This window comes from Berghia stephanieae, chromosome 1, assembly GCF_034508935.2.
Source record: "Berghia stephanieae isolate SIO BIC M18660-M18661 chromosome 1, UCSD_Bste_1.3, whole genome shotgun sequence".
In the NCBI taxonomy this organism is placed as follows: domain Eukaryota; kingdom Metazoa; phylum Mollusca; class Gastropoda; order Nudibranchia; family Aeolidiidae; genus Berghia; species Berghia stephanieae.
In genome coordinates this window covers 13149062-13170584 of record NC_088360.1, presented here as the reverse complement: position 1 = coordinate 13170584, position 21523 = coordinate 13149062, and the positions used below count along the sequence as shown (strand labels likewise).

At 34.3% G+C, this 21523-nt stretch overlaps 1 protein-coding gene across 7 annotated transcripts in view; it reads left to right on the top strand.

The window, feature by feature from the left end:
• The window catches only part of LOC144968244 (serine/threonine-protein phosphatase 2A 56 kDa regulatory subunit gamma isoform-like), a 49378-nt gene that overhangs the window by 17093 nt on the left and 10762 nt on the right, over window positions 1-21523 (top strand). Inside the window, exons 10-17 of one of the 7 annotated variants that reach the window (XM_078906434.1) lie at window positions 807-857; window positions 1180-1299; window positions 3279-3403; window positions 5336-5437; window positions 5815-5887; window positions 6184-6315; window positions 6646-6660; window positions 14859-14947. In XM_078906434.1, coding sequence (XP_078762560.1) covers window positions 807-857; window positions 1180-1299; window positions 3279-3403; window positions 5336-5437; window positions 5815-5887; window positions 6184-6315; window positions 6646-6660; window positions 14859-14947 — 707 coding nt within the window. Of the gene's footprint in view, window positions 1-806; window positions 858-1179; window positions 1300-2030; window positions 2156-3278; window positions 3404-5335; window positions 5438-5814; window positions 5888-6183; window positions 6331-6645; window positions 6661-14829; window positions 14948-21523 lie in introns of all 7 variants that reach the window. The other 6 variants (XR_013644552.1, XM_078906444.1, XM_078906408.1 and 3 more) reach the window with 6 other exon arrangements.

The following is a 21523-nucleotide window of genomic DNA, read 5'->3' as shown; positions in this document are numbered from 1 at the left end:
ATTAAACGGTATTGAGCACTACAACAGTAACAGACCTGTCTGAACAATTTTTTGAAAGTAAACCTTGATTATGAATTATCTTAATTTACCTTAATTAACCAGTAGATTTTTGACCAATCAAAACATGGAATTTGTGACACACCCTCACATGTGCTTGGACAAACATAGTTGGTTGTTTATAAACAGTAACTTGAATGGAATCGACCCCTCTCTGATCATTGTTATTGTTTTCATACCGCCAAATGGGTGACTAGTTATCACATGATTTTCTTGATCAGATTATAAACGTTTAGGTTTACACATAATTTTCTGTGTTGGTTCTATTGATTAAGCGGTAGAACAGTGAGTATTTTGCTTAAGCACAAACTATCGATAGTAAAACATGTGTAGTTTGCTGTGTCTACCAATCACTGCCATTGTTTACATTATGACAATTGTCCGAGAGGCGTGGTTATCTACGGTCTATTACATTCCTGTCAACCCAAATCATTCCTGGTTTTGATATATTTAGTTTTATTCGTTAATGATTTACCTGATCGATTAAGTGAATATATATATAATTTCATGATCCTTGTTTCATTATTAATCTTTGAAATTCTCACCTCAATGTTTGCATGCAAGCACCTGATATCTTTGTGATTGATTAATCCATAGCATCACCTGTATACAAATCCAATCATGCTAATCTCGGTTCCTCCCTTTTCTTTTTTTTTTAATTTTAAGGATTCAATTACTGTTTGAGTATTTTATTTTTATTTTGTAATAATGAAATGAGTAATAAAGAATTTTGAAAAACTTTTTTACAGGTCATAATGGGGTTATTGAAATTCTGGCCCAAAGTCCACAGCCCAAAAGAGGTAATTTGACTATTCTCTCTCTTGAAGATTTAAGTTTCCTGAATATGAAGTTATAGAATTAAGACAGCTTGTAATTATTACAACCATTGTTATATTATCCTTTTTAATTGTTTGGTTTTTTGTTGTTTTTTTTTGTTTCGTTTAGTTTATTTTCTGGGTTTTTTTTGGTCTAATCCTTTTACTTTCCTTGTGTGTAATATTAAGTTTTATATTCTAGATTTGTCTAGTCATAAATTCAAACCTAACTAATATTGTTAATATTTTCTTGTCTTTCGACTGGTAATTCAGCATGATAATTTGAAGTAATTATTACTTTTCAAAGGTGATGTTTCTCAATGAGCTAGAAGAGATTCTTGATGTGATAGAACCAGCTGAGTTCACCAAAGTTATGGTTCCTTTATTCAAGCAGCTGGCCAAGTGTGTTTCTAGCCCACATTTTCAGGTGACATGAGCATATTTGTCATAAACTTTTTTTTTAAATTATTTTTTTTAATTGCCCATTTTAGATTTATTTTTCAAAGAATTATTTTTGTGAGATCTGTGCTCTTCAAAAGCACCCACTGCTATGATGTGTATAGTAGATGTTGTTAATAGAATTTAATCAAATTATGATGTATTCAGGGGATCTTGATTGCTCAATTGATAGAGTACTCTCTTCAAAAGCAAAAGAACAGATTCAATCACGAGTACAGTCAAGAGATTTTGTTTTTGACACCCCACTCTCTCCTCCTACCAGGGATTGGGTAGCTGTGTGTGCTAGATCTTGAGGGAAGTACTTTTTGGTAGAGTAGTGTCTGCTACTGTCTGTTCCGTGCGACAGAGATAGAGGTAAACTCCATGGACCTCATGAGTCGAAAGGGCTGCTTTAATGTAGTGAGAAAAGATTTCAAGTGTTTTTCACCAATGAACTAAGAGTACAAAAAAGTTTTAGATCCACCTCCTCCAGAAAGTAACATAATTAATATGAATAGTTTTCATTTCGTTTTCTTTGTTTTGTTTTTTTTTTATTGTTATTTTCTGAATGCATGTCAGCTGTCATTTCGGCTTAGCCATTCGGTTTTATGAGAGAGAAAAATTGCCATTCAAAATACTGGTGTGTTTAGTGCACTGTTTATTCAATAATTATTATTCAGTTCCTTGTTACATTGATTTATTATGTTTTACTTAAAACAGGTTGCCGAGCGTGCTCTATATTATTGGAATAACGAGTACATTCTTAGTCTTATATCAGATAATGTTGGCACTGTTCTGCCTCTAATGTTTCCTGCACTGTATAAGACTCAACAACATTGGAACAAGTAAGCCTTCAGTAGGCTTCTGTGTCACGATCCCAGCATTTGTCCATCTCAGTTTTAATTCCTGTTTGACTTGCTGCCCATTATTGTACATCCATGTTCTTGATTGTTTTGTTTTTAAAAATATATGTTTGCACAGTTCAACAGTGCTTTTTTCATTCTTGAATATTAAAATGTTAATATGGGTTTTGTCTATTAAAATCTTGAAATAATAGGCTTTCACCTTATTCCGTGTATATTTCGCCTTTTTTGTGTATAAGTAGTGCTGCCTCCTGTTCAATTTGTAGGTTCTCAATTCCTGAATAATGACAAAAAGTGAATTGTACTATCAATGATGAGAAACTGTCTGCCATACTCACTCAAATCTCTCTCCCCACAAGTTTGAAAAAATAGTTATCTTTTGTTGAGAACATTATGCATTTTGGAATTTGTCTACATACTTTCAAACGATAAAGAGGAAAATCAATCAGATTAAAAAAAAAAAGTAGAATAATTAGTCGCCGTTACCCAATGGAATTATAAATAGCCTCTGGAATCGCTCATATTAATAATGCGAAGAAATAAATATTCCAATTTTTAAAGATTCTCGATGTATTTTTCTTCAGTGCTTTATCCTTTTCAAGGTACCAGAAGATTGTCTACTATGATTTATCCAATCCCTCACCAATATAATCTTCCTTTGACCACATCTTTTTCAATTTATTTTGGTTGCAATGTTTGGCCTGTGTTTGACGCATTGTCACGTTCTCCCCCTTAAATTTACACTGTCAAAAAAAAAAAAAGGTTGGAATACTTCATAAAAACCTACCCCCCCCCCCCCCCCCCCCCCTCCCCCCTACAACTTTTTATAAGATCATGTCTCAAAGTATTTCTTATTGGTTTTATAGCAAAAACAAGAACAACTAAAATAGAAAATGTTCTTTACTTATTTACTTCTTTATTTTCTGTCTTTTTAGAAAATGTATTCCCTTTCTGCCCTTGTCATTTTCAAAAAGCATCCTCTGCTTATTTTAAGGGAAATGTAAATATATTTATGTCTCCATTTAAAGACTAGCATGCTCTGTTCTTTGATGGTATTGTAAACTGTGTTGTTCTATGTCAACCCTTCCTCTAACTTTGTCTTTAGGTTGCAGAAAGAGCTCTCTACTTCTGGAACAATGAATACATCCTGAGCTTGATCAGCGATAATGCCTCCACTATTCTACCCATTATGTTCCCTGCTTTGTACAAGAGCAAAGAACATTGGAACAAGTAAGATGAAGGGTTATCAGTAAAGTGTTTGAGTTGAACCCAGTTTTCACGACTTCAAACGAATCTAGTTAAGAAAAAGAGAGGGACTGCTACAGTGCTATAATGTTCTCTTTCTTCTATGAATTTATCCAACATCCTCTGCCTATATAATGATGGCAGTGATGTTAATAAATGGGGGGGGGGGGGGGGGAATTCCAAAATCATTGATCTATCAAATACACATTTTTTCATTAAAAACTTTTTTTTTCATGCATGCTAATAATGCTGATTTTTGTAAAGCAGACTTTCTGTATTTTGTTGTGATTAGAACTGTAGAGCTCCAGATTTCTTCCACACGAAACCAATTTTTTTTTATTTGAAAGGATGAAAACAGGGAAAATATGTGACTTGAATGATTTTCACAATTTTTAAATGCAGTTGAATTAAATATTTGTGAAAATTATTTCTAAAAATAAAATAAGAATGATAATATGAAGAAAATACAAATGTGTTTTCAATCTTTCCTTTATCTCATATAACTAGCAATCCCCCACTACATCTTCGATATTAAACAAATCACTGACATGTATGTTATTGTTATAAATAAATGTATAAATATCTATATTAATAAAAGAAGAGCAAGACTGTGTGTTTCAACTACAGGGAAAAACCAGACTACTATCTGCTTTGAAATTTATTTTTTTAAAACTAGAGCTTTTATATTGCGCAATATCCCTTAAATGTGCTCAAAGTGCTTTACAAGGGGTCCCTGACCAACAACAACACATAACATGTAGAACGAGACAGACACCTTTTCGGCGATTTTACAATTTTTTCAGACAGAGACCTGTTAAGGGCCAGGTACTCATTTTACACAATAAGGTGAGTGAATGTGAGTAAAGAGCCTTTTCCAAGGACTCAACTATACGCTGAGCGAGGCTCGAACCCAGGACCTTCCGAATTGACAACAAGTATCATACCACAAGACCACATGGGAAAAACTAAAAATGCTAACCAGTAGATATTTGTCCTATCAAGATATGGGCTTAGTGACATCCCCGCAAGATCTGACTTATTTTCTTATTTGTAAACAAGTAGCTATGTTTCTCCGAGTGAGCTTGGGGGATTGTCATTAATCCCATATTTTGATTGGTCAAAAATCAACTGGCCCATATTTTGATTGGTCAAAATTCATCTGGTTAGCAGTCTATAAAATACATCTGCTCACCTGATGAGACGTACCAAGACACAAAACTGTGTGACCTTAAACGTTTAGTCTGATTTATATATTTTTAGTGAGACCAAATCACTCCACCCCGGTCCAAAATCAATAACAAAGATAGTAGTTTGGTTTTCTATGTAATTGACACACACATGGACTTTCTTCTAATAATGTAGATTGAATTAAAGATTTGATAGGTTATTAGAGTGAATGAATCATAAAAGTTATTTGTTTCTTTGTAAAGTCATTTTGTAAAGCTCTAATACTAATTTTATTTGCTTGCACAAACTGCAGTTTTGAGTTATATGCGTTTTGAATGGATACAGTTTGTAATTGCTGAACTATATATTGCTTCAAGTAAAATCAATCAATTTGGTATACTTTTTTTCATCTTCAAAAGATTTTTTTTTTTGTCTCCGACAGTCCTAGTAACTAATACTTCTGTATTCAACAACAGTCACATTCCCAATATATCTATCTTTGCTTATAACATGATTCTGTAACTAAATATTTTATGAATTTTAAAAATGTTCGGTTCTAAAAATGAGATGCTCCACACCATACCGAGTTTTAAAATGTAATTGTAAAGATTAAAAAAAAAAACACCCAAGATTATCAGTTGAGATTTTTATTTATTTTATTATATTATTTTTTTTTAATGTTAATTATAAAATGGTGTTTTTAGAGATTCCTTTCATCAAATTTAATCTTTAATGTTTTTTCCACCACAGAACGATCCATGGGTTGATATACAATGCTCTCAAGCTATTCATGGAAATGAATCAGAAACTGTTTGATGATTGCACTCAACAGTACAAAGCTGAAAGGCAAAAGTAAACAAATTTTTTATATTAAGATAGATAACTTTGTTGTTTGTTTTTTTTTACAATATTACTAATTCAGACAACTAGCTATTTGTATAAGTCATTCATCAGTCAGATACTCTTTTGGCCTAAATCACTTTCTCCAAATTTAAGATAATGGGTAAAATATTTTTCAAAAGACGTGACATTGTAGATCAGAATACCATTGTTATTAGTTTAAATATAGATAGAGATGAACATTTTGGCATTTTTCTTAACAAAAACAAATGTGTCTCAGCAGCACAAAATTTACTTCCATTCTATAATTAAGGGGTTTTCGGTATTGTAATTATAATTAAGGGGTTTTCGGTATTGTAATATATGACTCATCGTCATATCTGTTGCAGAGAGAAGGAAAAGCACAAACAGAGAGATGATGCCTGGAACAAAATAAATTGTTTAGCTCAGGAAAACCCTCAGGTTTGTTAGTTGATTCAATTTCTAAATTTCTTTAAAAGAAGGGACAATCCTATCAATGCAATTTGATTTTTTTTTTGGTTTTATATTAAATATTAAGTTTATTATTTGTCAAATGTGTTTGAGCAAATACTTTGATCATCATTGAAGATATGTTTCCAGTCATATTGCTTATATTGTGTTTTGCATAATCTGTATAAATTGCTTTATGATATTCTACTGGTGTTATGTTGTTCTTTTAATTATTGTGAGATTGTAGTTCAAATTATTTTTCATATATTTTTAAAATACCAATTTAGTTTAAGTCAATCATGATGTCTTCAATGTCATCGTCAAGTCCGAGCAGTACACTGTCTCCAGCTCCCAACAGTGTTGACGAGGAAGGGGATGTGATAGTAACCATGGAGAAGTTGGAAGCGGAAGCAAAGGATGTGAGTAAACTGATTGCTTTTTGATTTTTAAGTACAACACGTGACATCTAAACATACTAAAAATCAGCTAATCTGATAGCATTGTACTAAACATATTTTCTTTTGTGTGTCTCTTGTTTGTTATATGTAGTTCAGATTATGATAAAGTTCTTTTCTATTTTAATCGAGTTCTTCATTATTTTGATGATGTTGAAAATTATTTTTTTTAAATGCAATCACATTAAGTCATTGTTCAACAACTACAATTTGCACATTTTGTAACAAGATGAATTAATTATCACATTATATCCTTATTTCATCATTCAATTGTGTGTGTGTTTTTCCATTTAGGCAAAGAACTCTTTGGTGAGTAAAGTTTATTTGGCCATGACATGTGAGATAGATTAAGCAAACGAACAAGTGGCCTTAGAATGGATGTCATTTACTACCCCAATAAGTTTTTGTTTGCTGCTAATCCATTTTTGCTTGACATTGTTGCACGTTATAAAATGTATTTAACAATAGACCATTTTTAATCTAGACCTTATTCTCCTTGTGCTATTTGAGATATCAGCGATATGAGAATTGCCAACCATTTCAAAATCTTTTTGTAAGTTCCTCCATGTCAGTTTCCCCGCTGTTCCTTTAACATGCTAAATTGGCTCAAGATCTTGTAGAAAGTTTTCAAACGTTTGCTTTCCTCATATTTGTCACTTATAAGTAGAGCTTCTTAGAATTTCTATCCAAAAGACTTCGGACATACTAACAGTTTTACTTGTGAAAGGCTGTCTGTTTTTGTACAAGATGTTTGGCATCAAACCTTATATGATTATGTTCATATATTTTAAAGATGATTGGCAAGATTAACACGTAGAGATTCAGGCATGTTCAATGTTTCTACACATGGGCTCATGATAATGAAATGTTATTATTAATATGATGTTTTAAATTATGTTTTCGAGAATAGGCTGTCTTTAAAAAAATGATTTTTGACCATACATATGTTTACATATTGGTCCTTGTCATGATAGAGGATGTATGGACTCTCTGTCAATATCTTTAACCTTATTTAAGTGACATGATATTACTGGTGATTGGTCAGCATCTGTTTCAAAATGAAATCACATCTTGACATTGGATAGTGAGTTTTACCTCATGTTGTTTGGTATGGTTTGGTACAAATCATTTTATCTCAAGGCAGATAGATCACTATACACTGTCTGTACTTTTACCTTTTCCAACACTTTCAAGACTTGATGAAGTTTATTCTTTTTAGTCTAATTACTTTGTGTTTCCAATAACCCTGTAGATCTTTTCCTAACAGTGTAGTTAAATCTTCATTGTCTATTTGTCGTACATTTTGTTCCTTTGTCCTTACCTGACATCTATCGTTGTAGTGACTTATTTTTTTCTTTAGTCTGCTTCAGCAGTGAATGAAGAGAGATTAATAATAATAATAATAATAATAATAATAATAATAATATAATAAATAATTTTTATTATTATTATATTATTATTATTATTATTATTATTATTATTATTATTATTATTATTATTACCAGCGATGTTCCCCTTATGAAAACTGCTCAAGTACCACACCATGCACACTGTCAAGCACTACTCATTCGAAGCATGTTTTGTTTCTGTTCCAGTTAGAACTACAATTATATTTTTTTCATAAAAAAAATTTAAAAATTAGGAGTGCACTTCAACAGTGGTTTGTTTAAAGAGTATTTGTAATTCAAAACATAAAACTTAAGATGCAATTTCAACGGAGAAAAATATGTCCACAAACACTTTTATCTCCAGTGAAACATCCTTTCAACATTCTTTGTTTTGCATCACTTGATCCTTGTTCCATGAGAATGTAGATTATCATAATTATGATAATTATTTCTATTGCTATAATTTTTATCAAGTTGTTTTATTGGAGAACAGAATTGGATAAAGTTCTTATCACAACTTCAGTGATATTTTCTTTGTCATAATTGAAGCAATTAATTATTTTTATTTTGGAGAACTTTGGAAGGTGACATTAAGCACTCAATCAGTTTTATGGCATGCAAATGCTATAACCTGGCAGTTGGTGATATCTTCCTGTCCACCTTTCACCTAGCATCATGCGATGTTATTGATTAATCCATAGTGATATATTTATCAAAAAGCGTTGCGTTCATGGCCTCATAAAATTTAAGCCTTTGACTTCCATTTTGGTATTTAAAAAATAAAAATGCCTCTCCAACGTTGAGTGATAAATTTCTTTGAATTCGATCATTTAAAAATATTTTGAGTTTTCTCCTTGTCATATTAATACTGTTGTCAGTGTTCATCTTTGTTGTTGTAATATTAATATTTATTCATTTGAGTTTATTGATTGAAGGATGCAATCTTTTTGTAACACTATAAAAAGTATGAATCTTTGTGATCCACACAGCGCATACTTGATTATTCCAAATTTAGTGAGAAAAATAAATATATAATGAGACTTTTGGAGACAACACAGCACGTTTTTTCTTTGAATTGGGCACGATTTTTGGGTTGTTTTTCTCTCGCGCGTTTCGTGAGCAAGTGATAAACAGTATATTTTGTATTTAAATGTGTCAATTTTCTGTATAAATTGAAATATTTAGACTCAAGATTATAGTTGCCAATTTTGATAATATTGGTTCAAGTTTTGAAAAATAAAAATTTTTGGTATTTATTATTTTTGTTTGTCGCAAAAAAAATCAACAATATGCATGTTTCGCAGTGTTGTAATATTAAAAATTAAGTATATTGATGTTGTGCATAAGCAAATTTTTATATTGATATTGTGCATGGCAGTTGTTAATTAATGCAACACAGGGTACACTTTCGAACATTAAAGCCTATCAAAAATCTAGCAATCCAGCCAGATTACATTGTTTTACTTTTTATTTAAGAGACTGTTTCACCAAATTTCCCCTGCTTCCAATTAAATCGAATTTTTATCATTAAAATGTCACTCAAAGAGCTTGCTTTGAAAATGGCTTTGCAGCTTCAGAGCTTGGTATATTGGTTGGTCAATTGAAAAATGTTGGTAAATACATTGACATATGTATTGTTATGTTTGTGTATGACTGAACCATTTTTTAAAAATCGTGGCTATAAGACTCGCATAATTTGTAATCCACAAACAAGTCTATGTATGGCGTTGTAATGTTCAAGATAGTTCATGTCAATTTCAAAGCAATGAGTAAGGACACCACTGACAGTTGGCATAAAAATATATAAAATACCGGACAAAATTTTAAAATGCACTTAGCTGCAAGGGAATTTTGGGTATAGCATTTTTGATAACGTATCGGAAGTTTTATCCCCAGACAGGGACTTCATAGTTCTTTCTATTGATACCAGCACCATTATTGCAACCCTATAAGTTTTATACTTATGAATTTTTATATTTCTATTGCCTCTGTTTTTTTGATGTGGCAAAATGTGTAAAATTTCTAATCATGCATTCTTAAATTTGGAATCGCTGTTCCTTTTTGGATTTTTTTTTGTGTGTCTTTTCAGCTAACACAAATAGCGGTAAATTGAAAATTTCTGGAAGAGCAATGGTTTGCAAGTCTTAGTGTACAATGTGTAATATTGAAAATAACCCTCTAATGACTTTAAACAACAACTGGTCACAGTTTCACACCTCAACAATGAAACCAAAGCATGATTTATTGATCATGCTAAAACAATTCAGGTGTTCTATTATCATGAAAGATCAACTGACTGGCACATTAGAAAATCAACGTCACAAGACAACAGTAGAAGATGAAATAACGGTTGCTGTCTGTAAAGAAATTTTCTTTCTGCATCTTCATCTTCTTTTGTGCTTGAAATTGATGTTCACACACTTGCACTGTTCTTAGGCATTTGTTTTAGAATGGAATGCGGCCATACAATATTATGCTCTCTGTAAAGAAGAAATTATATGGATTTCAGTAGGCACATCTCACTTATAGAGGAATTTGAGTAAATGGAGCAGTGTTCCATTAACTGAAAAAAGTCTTCAAACTTGGCAATGAAGATAGGAGAATGGGACTTTATATAGTTTCAAAGCTGAAAGATATCATCCAGATACAACTTGAACTTTCTAATGATTTGGTACTTGTTCATTTATGATTTGGGGAGGGAATATCAAAACTTTGAAAACAGATATAGTACCAATACACAGACTAAATGCCACAAAAATCAGGACTGCCCCGGTTTGGCAATGATTTAAAAAACAAACCATTGGACTCAGGGATGTATATCTTTCAGAATTTTTCTGAATTCAGGTATTTCAATTTAGAGGGGAAAAGGAAAGAAAAGAATAAAAATATATAAAAGTAATAAAATAATATATTTCAAAAAGCCTTCAATACAATATAGTATGGTGCATAAAGGGCCAGACATGACAAGCACTTTCTGCATACACGGAATCATTCCACTAGCTGTTTTGAACGGAAGTGGTTATTTTCACTGCAAACACAAGTCTTCGTTATTCACAGGCCATGAATTCAGACAGAAAAATTCTGAACTACATTATAGAGGTCAGTCAGAAGAAAAAATGCAGAAATCTTGTTCTGTAAATAGCCACTGTGGCTTCATAACGAAACATCACTATTACAACAATCAGTAGATGCTTGTTGGAGAGTGGTGTACTTTGTGAATTTATTCTTGGTTTAAACTCGAAGCTAAGTTGATGTTTTAGAATATTGTCTTTTTTTTTACTGTTGCATGTGTTTGTTTTTATTTTATGTTGCACTGATTTCTCCTGTGTTGACTTTGAGATTCTGATACTTAGAATTGTCAGTTCTCTCAGGTTCTTGCAGTAGTAACGACCCTTCATTATCCAGATCTATCCTCAGCTTTCTTCATTAGTCCTGGGCTATCCATCCTTGACATTACTACTTTTGCATATGTTTGTTTAATTTTATGTTGCATTGCTTTGAGATTCTGAGTCAGTAAATGGAATGTGGGAATAATGCTTAGCCCGGTTACTTTTCCGGGCTCCGGGCAAATTCCGGTGAGGTCAAATTGTTGCGGGTGGTTGGATGGGAGCATCACCCTTGAATCATATACCTATGATGTTCGCATGGGTGTACGATCCGATCGTGATGTCGTTTCTTCTTCTCTTTACTAGCCTATCCTGCTTCTTTGGTTTGTGATTGTATTTTTGACAGGGGATATTATTTTTTCTGTAAATCTTCTGCCTGTTTGTTCTTGGTTATTTAAAATTTAGCTTATGATATCTTTAGGTTATGATTTTGATTTACATTTGTACTATTTTTGTTAGATTGCTTGTTTTTTTGTTTCAGCGGTCTCTCATACAACCTCAATTGTGTTGGAAGAGACCTAAAGCAACAAACAAACAAAAACAAACAAATCAATTTGTTCCAAGGACACCCCCCCCCCCCCCTTTCCAACCACCACATCATCATCATTGCCACTAGTATTACAACCATCATCACTACCACTACTACTGCAACCACCACCACATCATCATCACTACCACTACTACTACAACCACCACCACCACATCATCATCAGTACCACAACTACTACAACCACCACCACCACATCATCATCACTACTACAACTACTACAACCACCACCACCACATCATCATCACTACTACAACTACTACAACCACTACAACCACATCGTCATCACTACTACTACTGCAACCACCACCACCACATCATCATCATCACTGCAACTACCACTACAACTACCACAACCACATCATCATCACTACCACTACTACTACAACCACCACAACCACATCATCATCACTACTACTACAACCACCACCACCACATCATCATTACCTCTACTACTACAACCACCACCACCACATCATCATTACCTCTACTACTACAACAACCACCACCACCACATCATTACCACTACTACTACAACCACTACAACCACCACCACCACCACCACCACCACATCATCACTACCACTACTACTGCAACCACCACCACCACATCGTCATCACTGCAACTACCACTACTACTACAACCACCACTACCACATCATCATCACTACCACAACCACCACATCATCACTACCACTACTACTACAACCACCACCACCACCACATCATCATTACCACTACTACTACAACCACCACCACCACATCATCATTACCACTACTATTACTACAACCATCATCACCACTACCTCTAATACTACTACAACCTCCATCACATCATCATCATCACTACCACTACTACTACAACCACCACTACCACATCATCACTACCACTACTACTACAACCACCACCACCACCACATCATCACTACGACTACTACTGCAACCACCACCACCCCATCATCATCACTGCAACTACCACTACAACTACAACCACCAATACCACATCATCATCACTACCATTTGTACTACAACCACCATCACCACCACACCATCATCACTACCACTATTACTACAACCACTAACACCAAATCATCCTCACTACCACCAGTACTACAATCTCTACCATTAGGTTTTGGCGCTTTACTTCATTTAAAATAAGGAAACTTTGGGATTGTATTTGGCAACGTGTATATGTATTATAATATAATTCTAATCAGTTATCTATTAAGAACTATACAATATGTAAACACAATGCCAAATACCATTCCAATTCCCTTTTCTTGTGTGCGGAAATTCCTCTTTCGGCATTGAAATTCCTACGAGTGGTGTCTGAAACTCCTGTGAGCCGAATTTAAAGTTGGCGTCTGCTTTTCTTTTTTACACATGCAGTCGTTCAACTAACTCTGTGGTAGCTAGTATTCATTCCTACTAATTTGCATTCCAAAAAGCGGACAATGACGTAAAGAATGGTAAAAATAAAATATTTCCTTCTCTTCATTGAATTGACACCTTCTACTCCAGAGGCAGATTTTAGTTCCGTTCCGAAGGAATTTAAGCATCGATAGAGCTTGGGGGGAAATTTTTAAATTAATGTGGGTTGATGTATACTTAAAACGATTAAGTGAAACAACGAAAATTTTGCAGATAACAAATTTTCACCTTTATCCGCTCGTATCACAATACTATCCTCTTGACTTGCAACACCCGACAAGTTTTGTCAAATCACCTCCCGTATGAAAAAACTTTCAAATGGTATACAGGCATTTGGATGAAGTCGATCCCCTTTCAATCTCTCTCTCTCTCTCTCTCTCTCTCTCTCTCTCTCTCTCTCTCTCTCTCTCTCTCTCTCTCTCTCTCTCTCTCTCTCTCTCTCCCCCCCCCCCCCTCCCAAACACACACACACATCCATATTTCTGTCTCAACATCACCTCTATCCTCATGTTGTGTTAATAGAAGTCATCTGATGACAGACAAATAAAATTAAAATATCACATTAGGCAAGGATGATTGAGAAAACATTGTCTCAAGGCTGATTTTAAATTTGTGGGATAGACTATGTTCAGCAACTTATTAAAGATTTATGAGTCAATTATCTAAACTGCATAAGCCCTAGAATAGGTCATAATTTCTTGATGTAGCAAGTATAGTATATTATAAGTAATGTAAAATTGTTTTGTGGAGAGGACAATCCATTAGTACATATTTACTAAAATTAGAGTTATATCTAATTAGAATGGATGAGCAGCACTAGTGGTGGTAGTAGTAGTATTACATTACATTGTGTTCGTTCACTATGATGTATATATGTGATTTTAATTTGGCTGACGGACTTATAAAGTTTCCTTCATTATTTTAACAAGTTGTCATTATCATCACAGATAGGGTTAAAAAACAAATTTGTCACTCACAAAAATATCTGTTACTGTTTCTAAGAATATTATGGTACTTGGAAATGAAATTTAATGTCCATCAAAACTGAAAGTCCTCCCTCCTCCCTTCTCTTTCTTTCTTTCTTCCTTTTTTAATTTTTTTATTTACCGCTTCCAAACACAAGGCTCTTTGATGAGAGCTACAGTATTGTTTTCATTTGGTGCCCTAAAAGTCGTTTTAAATATTACAAAAGTCTGTTTGGATATGAGAGAGGCTTTTTTACATTGTCTAATTGAGCTTAAGCGTAAGACAATATTATCCCCAATTCATTGCATTTCTGTTTTAGGTCCATTTGTAAATACAGTGTGCTTGATACTGAACCAAATGAGACTTTGTGAATAGCACAATTCAAATTTTTGTGAAGTTTTTCGACTGACATAGATTATTCAATTGTGAAATAAGTCCTCCTTTTCTTTCTTTTTCTTTTTATTTTTTAAGGTTCAGAAGCGGCTAAGTTACTTGTGCAGATTTTGCAACATTCCTATTCTCCAAATAGAATTTTTTTTCACATGCACAAATCATTTTATCGTGACAGGCATTTCAGGTTTTAAAGTGAACATTTTTGGACTAAATCTGTCAAATTGAGCATCGAATTAAGAATTTCTAAATAAAAAGAAGAGAAAAGCTCTTAGCTTAATTTGATAATTATTATTCGACTTATTTTATAAAGTCTTTTCCTTTGTTGCAATTATTACAAGTATAAGCCTTGTTTGGATAAAGAAATATAGACAAAATTTTTATGTGCACTGCATTTCAGGTGAGTGGGAGAAAGAACAATGAAAAGTTTCCACCTCATCGCAAATTCCTTCCATCCCTGTCTCATGCACAACCTATGATGCAGAACTGGTTGGCCCATTTCTTTTGACTTTTCTTTTTCTTTGAGCTTAATTTTACAGTTTATTTGCTTTTAATAATATACAACTACATAATATCCTGTATCTATGTAGTTATGGTTTTAGACAATGACACTGACCATTTTTTAGTTTGCCTCAATATAAACTTTGTGCATTTTTCTTGTTTGATATCTAATTTATCTGCAATAACCCTCACCTTTTTTTTTTTTTTGGGATAAATTAGCCATGTCCACCAATTTTATTATTTTTTCTTTCTTTTAAATCCCCCCCCCCCTTTTTTTTTTTTTTTTTGTTTAGAACAAAGCCTCTTGATTATCTATTTCAGAGTGAAAGTCAGAAATAGTGCACCTCATAGATTATCTCTGTTGTAAGATTTTGCTCCCTCATGCATCTTGTGTAATCGACATCTTTTACATTGCATCAAAGAGATGATGTGTTATTTATTGATATTATTATCCTTTGATGAAACACACATTTTTTTCCATCTAAAATGAGTATCTGTCTGACAACTCTGAATAAAAAGTTCTGTGTAAGGTGTTGTAAATGCTTCTTTGTCTGCTAATCATGTTCAAAGCTTTGGTGACCACAGTCCAAATGGAACCACATTATCTCTGTTTTGAAGTTTGTAAAGGAAATGATGTAGTTTGGGTTTAATATATATATATATTTTTAACAAAAAGAAGGGTACAGAATTTTTTCATTGTTGCCTCTGTATGCCAAACGTTTTGAATCTGAAACTGATTTTTGATTTATTTATTATTTGGTTTTAATTATATATAATACAGTCGAAGCCGGTACTGGGGAAGCCACTTAATTGTGACAGCCACTTTATTGGGATGATTCCTTGGGAATGGAATTTTTTCTTTATCTAAAAAGTCATGCCCTTTTCAATTCTTAGCCGCTTAATTGGGACGACCCGCTGCTTAAAGGGGACTAAATTTGACAATGACTGTTCCCATACAAGAGCTTTTTCATTGTTGTCAGTCATTTTTAAAATGGTGGTTCATAAAATGCAAATTAGTCTATCGCGATGGTTAACCGGGTGTGAATAATAGAATTTACCTGCATCCCCTGTTAGTGTATCATGACAGCCAATCGGTTATTTGTTCGAACCGTTTGTCATAGTCATCACAGAGATGTGCATAGAACAGACCATGCCGTCTTTAAGCACACCGTCATAAAGCACAACAAGGCATGCTTATTACAAGACATCTGATTCTGATCGTTAATTGTTATTGTAATTGTAATCCGTTCCCTTTCATGGGACTTTGAAGACTTTGAATTTGAAGAAATGATGAGATGAATGGATAGACAATGCCTTCTTCATCCATTGCTTACTTATGCAACTGTTATGAGTGGCATATTCGTTGTTTTGTGCAGTTAGATTTGTCTCTCATTGTTAGAAGTAGATTGAGGTGTTGTTTATTTTTCATTAAGACATGAAATGTCACTGTCTGATAAGTGTTGTTGCACTAACTGACATGCGAAGTGATTTCAAATTGAAGAAATGCAGATGCACTATGGTACATTTTAACTCTCACGAGTTCATATGCATGGAAATCGAACAAATTTGTTTGATTTTTAATGAGGGTGAACTTGAGAGTTAATTAGCCACATAATTGGGAAGGTTTGTTGGGAACCGAGCTTGGGCAGTACTATTTTTCAATTGAAAAAAAATAAAAATAAATGAAGGGTAATTGTTGTTGATATTGAAATAACTTACTCAGGGTAAACTCTTTTAATTCAACTTTGATAAGCAGTTTATTCATTATTATTCGCATTCCAGAAAACTAAAATGCCATATCATCCTTATTAACCTCACATTGTGCTTAAAAACACTGGAATGTGCTCATAATTCATTAAGTATTCAAGCACTAAATTCACAAGCAAAGATATCTACCTCTGTCCAGGCCATTCTTAATCTTAATAAAATGGGAAATAATTGAGGAAATTAAAAGGCGTAAAGTTAGGATTATTCGGTAACTGAATTTACTCTAGCACTTTTCTTGGGCCTCTTGAAAGTAGAATTTCTACGGAAAAGGTGTCAATTTTTAGAAACTATGGAAAAAAATGAGAATATTCATATATGAGAATAAAATTCATCATCATGCGCTGGCACTGTAATAACCTTTAAGTTTTGCAAACTCTGTAAAATCTGGGAAATAAAAAACAAACAAACATGATGTGATGGAAAAATTGGTAGATTTTGTTTTATGTTGAATATTTGTTTGGTGGTGTGTATTTGTTTCGTTTTGTTCCTTCTCTCCCCATTTAAAAAATTTAGTTGCCAGTTGGGTCATTTAAAAAAAGGGTATCAAATAGTCTTTCTTCCCTTATTATCTATTTCTCTCTCTCTCTCTCTCTCTCTCTCTCTCTCTCTCTCTCTCTCTCTCTCTCTCTCTCTCTCTCTCTCTCTCTCTCTCTCTCTCTCTCTCTCTCTCTCTCTCTCTCTCTCTCTCTCTCTCTCTCTCTCTCCCTTTTTATTTCATTCCCCACGGTGCGCGCGCGCACGCACACACACACACGCACACACACACACATTTCTTGATTCGGCAACTGCTAATTATTGATGACCTTGATTGAAAATATTAAATTGGGTTTTAGTCAAATTTCGTCTTTGGACAAAAGTGTCATTTTCTCAAGTGATTCAGCCCTTCCCCCTCTCCAACTATTTCCTTCTTTAGTAGGGGGATAGACACCACTGTCTATGGTTGGTCCACCATATCAGTATTGGAAACACAAATATGGTACAGATAATTATAACATGATTGGCTTTGTTTAAAAAAATCATATTTGACACAGATTCAAAACATGGTTGTCTTTTTTCTCTCTTTCTTTCATTGTTGTAAATTAGGGCATGCGTAGTATAAAGATGTCTGCTTAAAGAGTTTGAGATATGTTCTATGTGTTTCGTTTGGTTTCATACATAGGTTTAAATAGACATAGGATTCAAGAGAGTTCAAAATTTCTTGATACATTCCAATACTTTCTATATAACATCTAATCCCTGGCTATAAAGCATAAATCTATCATTGACTTTGAAATGCTTGAGAATTCTCTACATTTATTTTTTTCGAAGAATTATTTTTAGGTTCCATATTTATAGGGAATGTATTCCTTAAAGATGATATATATATTATAATATACAACTATATATTAATATTTATTATGAATTTTATTTATCTAAATTTGATTGTATAATATGTTATAAATATATTTATATATATTCATATATACAATCGATGCTAAACTCCGGTCTGGAGCAAAAATTCCGGCTCTACATCTTTGTCAAAATCCTGTGTGGTTCAATTTGTTCACAAGAATAATCTGGATTTAATCAACTCCCCCTCTACCCCCCCATTCCCCGTAACTCTCCTAATCTTCACCGTCACTCACACCACTAATTTCATCCTGCCTCTTTTTTTCTCCAATCTAAAGCCATCGTTTAAGACCATCATTCATGTTCATTGCTACCAGAGCCACAATCTTTGTCTAACACAACCTACACTTAATACATCATACAAAACTCCCTTCTAATAATATATCAATACATGCACTATACAAATACATTGACACATCATCACTACCCATCCACACATATTATGAATTATCTCTATATACACTCATATATTCCTCATCATAAACTGACATACTTCACCACATAAAAACAAGTACATCATAAACACTCAATACGAAACTAAGGCTACTTCTCACTGATGGTATAGATTTCAAAATTACCAAAGACCAATAGTCACACATAAAACTTACTAGTTCTACGAATGATCATACCACCAACACTTCATAGATTCATTACATACTACATCAGTAACTCAACACCACATTAATTTCAATATACATACTCCACCACCACACAGTGCTATACCACATTACAAACCAACCACCACCACTTTCAATTACCGCTACTATACAACCACAATCATCCACTACCAAATTGCTTACTACAACCACCACCACCACCAATTTTCATCATCATACCACTATACCACATACATTACAACCACCACCATATCATCATCACTACGACTTACTACAATCACCACATACATCATCAACATTTCACTACTATTACACCACGCATCAATCATCACTACCACTACTATACAATCACCACTACCACATCATCACACGACTCTACTACTACAACCACCACCACCACCACATCATTATCACTACCACTACTACAACCACCACCAACACCATTTCATCGTCATTTACCACTACTACTACAACCACCACCATCACATCATCATTACCACTACTACTACAACCACCACCACATCATCACTACCACTACTACTACAACCACCACCACCACATCATCATTACCGCTACTACTACAACCACCACCACCACCACATCATCATCACTACCACTACCACAACTACCATCACTATTACAACCACCACCACATCATCATCACTACCACTACTACTACAACCACCACAACATCATCATCACTACTACTACTACAGCCACCACAACCAAATCGTCATCACTACCACTACTACTGCAACCACCACTACCACATCATCATCAATACCACTACTACTACAACCACCAGCATCACATCATCACTACCACTACTACTACAATCACCACTACCACATCATCATCACGACCTCTACTACTACAACCACCACCACCACCACATCATCATCACTACCACTACTACTACAACCACCACCAACACCATTACATCGTCAGTACCACTACTACTACAACCACCACCATCACATCATCATTACCACTACTACTACAACCACCACCAACACCATTTCATCGTCATTACCACTACTACTACAACCACCACCATCACATCATCATTACCACTACTACTACAACCACCACCAGATCATCACTACCACTACTACTACAACCACCACCACCACATCATCATTACCGCTACTACTACAACCACAACCACTACCACAACTACTGCAACCACCACCACCATATCATCATCACTGCAACTACCACAACTACTACAACCACCACTACAACATCATTACCACTACTACTACAACCACCACCACCACCACATCATCACTAGCACTACTACTACAATCACCACCGCCACATCATCATTACCACTACTACTACTACTACAACCACCACCACCACCACATCATCACTAGCACTACTACTACAACCACCACCACCATATCATCATCACTGCAACTACCACTACTACTACAACCACCACTACAACATCACTACCACTACTACTACAACCACCACCACATCATCACTAGCACTACTACTACAACCACCACCACCACATCATCAACACTGCAACTACCACTACTACTACAACCACCACCACCACATCATCACTACCACTACTACTACAAGTACCACCACCACTTCATCTTCATCACTACCACCACCACTGTTACTACAACCACCACCACCACATCATCATCACTACACACTACTACTACACCATCACCACCGCATCATCATCACTTACTACTACTACTACTACAACAACCACCACTTCATCATCATCATCACTACCACTACTACTACAACCATCAGCACCACATCATTATCATGAGCACTACTACTACAACCACCACCACATCATCACTACCACTACAACCACCACATCATCATTACCACTACTACTACTACTACAACCACCACCACCACCACATTATCATCACTACCATTTGTACTACAACCACCATCACCACCACATCAACAACACTCCCACCACTACTACAACCACCACCACATCACAACTACTACTTCAACCATCATCACTACCACTACAACTACAACCACTATCAGATCTTCATCATCACTACTATTACTACAACCACCAACACCACATTACCACCAGTAGTACTATCTCTACCATTAGGTTTTGGCCCTTTACTTCATTTGAAATAAGGAAACTTTGGGATTGTATTTGGCATTGTGTTTATGTATCATTATGTAATTCTAATGTTATCTATTTAGAACGATACATTATGTAAACACAATATCAAATACCATTCGAATTCCTTTTTCTTGTGTGCGGAAATTCCTCTTTCGGCATTGAAATTCCTACGAGTGGTGTCTGAAACTCCTGTGAGCCAAATTTAAAGTTGGCGTCTCTGTATATATATATCATTAATGATTGATGTGTTTTTATATATACACAGCTGCTAAGTCTTCAATATTTTTCATGCAATTGGTTATCTCATCCGAATTGGTTGGGAGAGAGGGTGTTGCGAAAGGCACTTTTAAACCATATTGCCGGTCTCGGGCACCCAATTTTCTGGGTATTTGTAACTTGGCAGCTATGTTAATCATTTTTTAAAAGAGTTGCTAACATGTTTTTTCTTGCACCAAAGCAAACATAAAGAAGTTTAGAGATTTTAAAAATATAAAGTCGGTTTACAAATGCATTTGTACTATGAGGATTAAGATCATTCTTAAATCGTTCAGTCCTGTGGTCACATGTTATCTATACACGTTTTGTATTTTATATTTTGATTTTTTTTCTCTCAAATCTTAAAGCCAATCGTTTTGAAGACCATCATTCATGTTTCATGGTTGT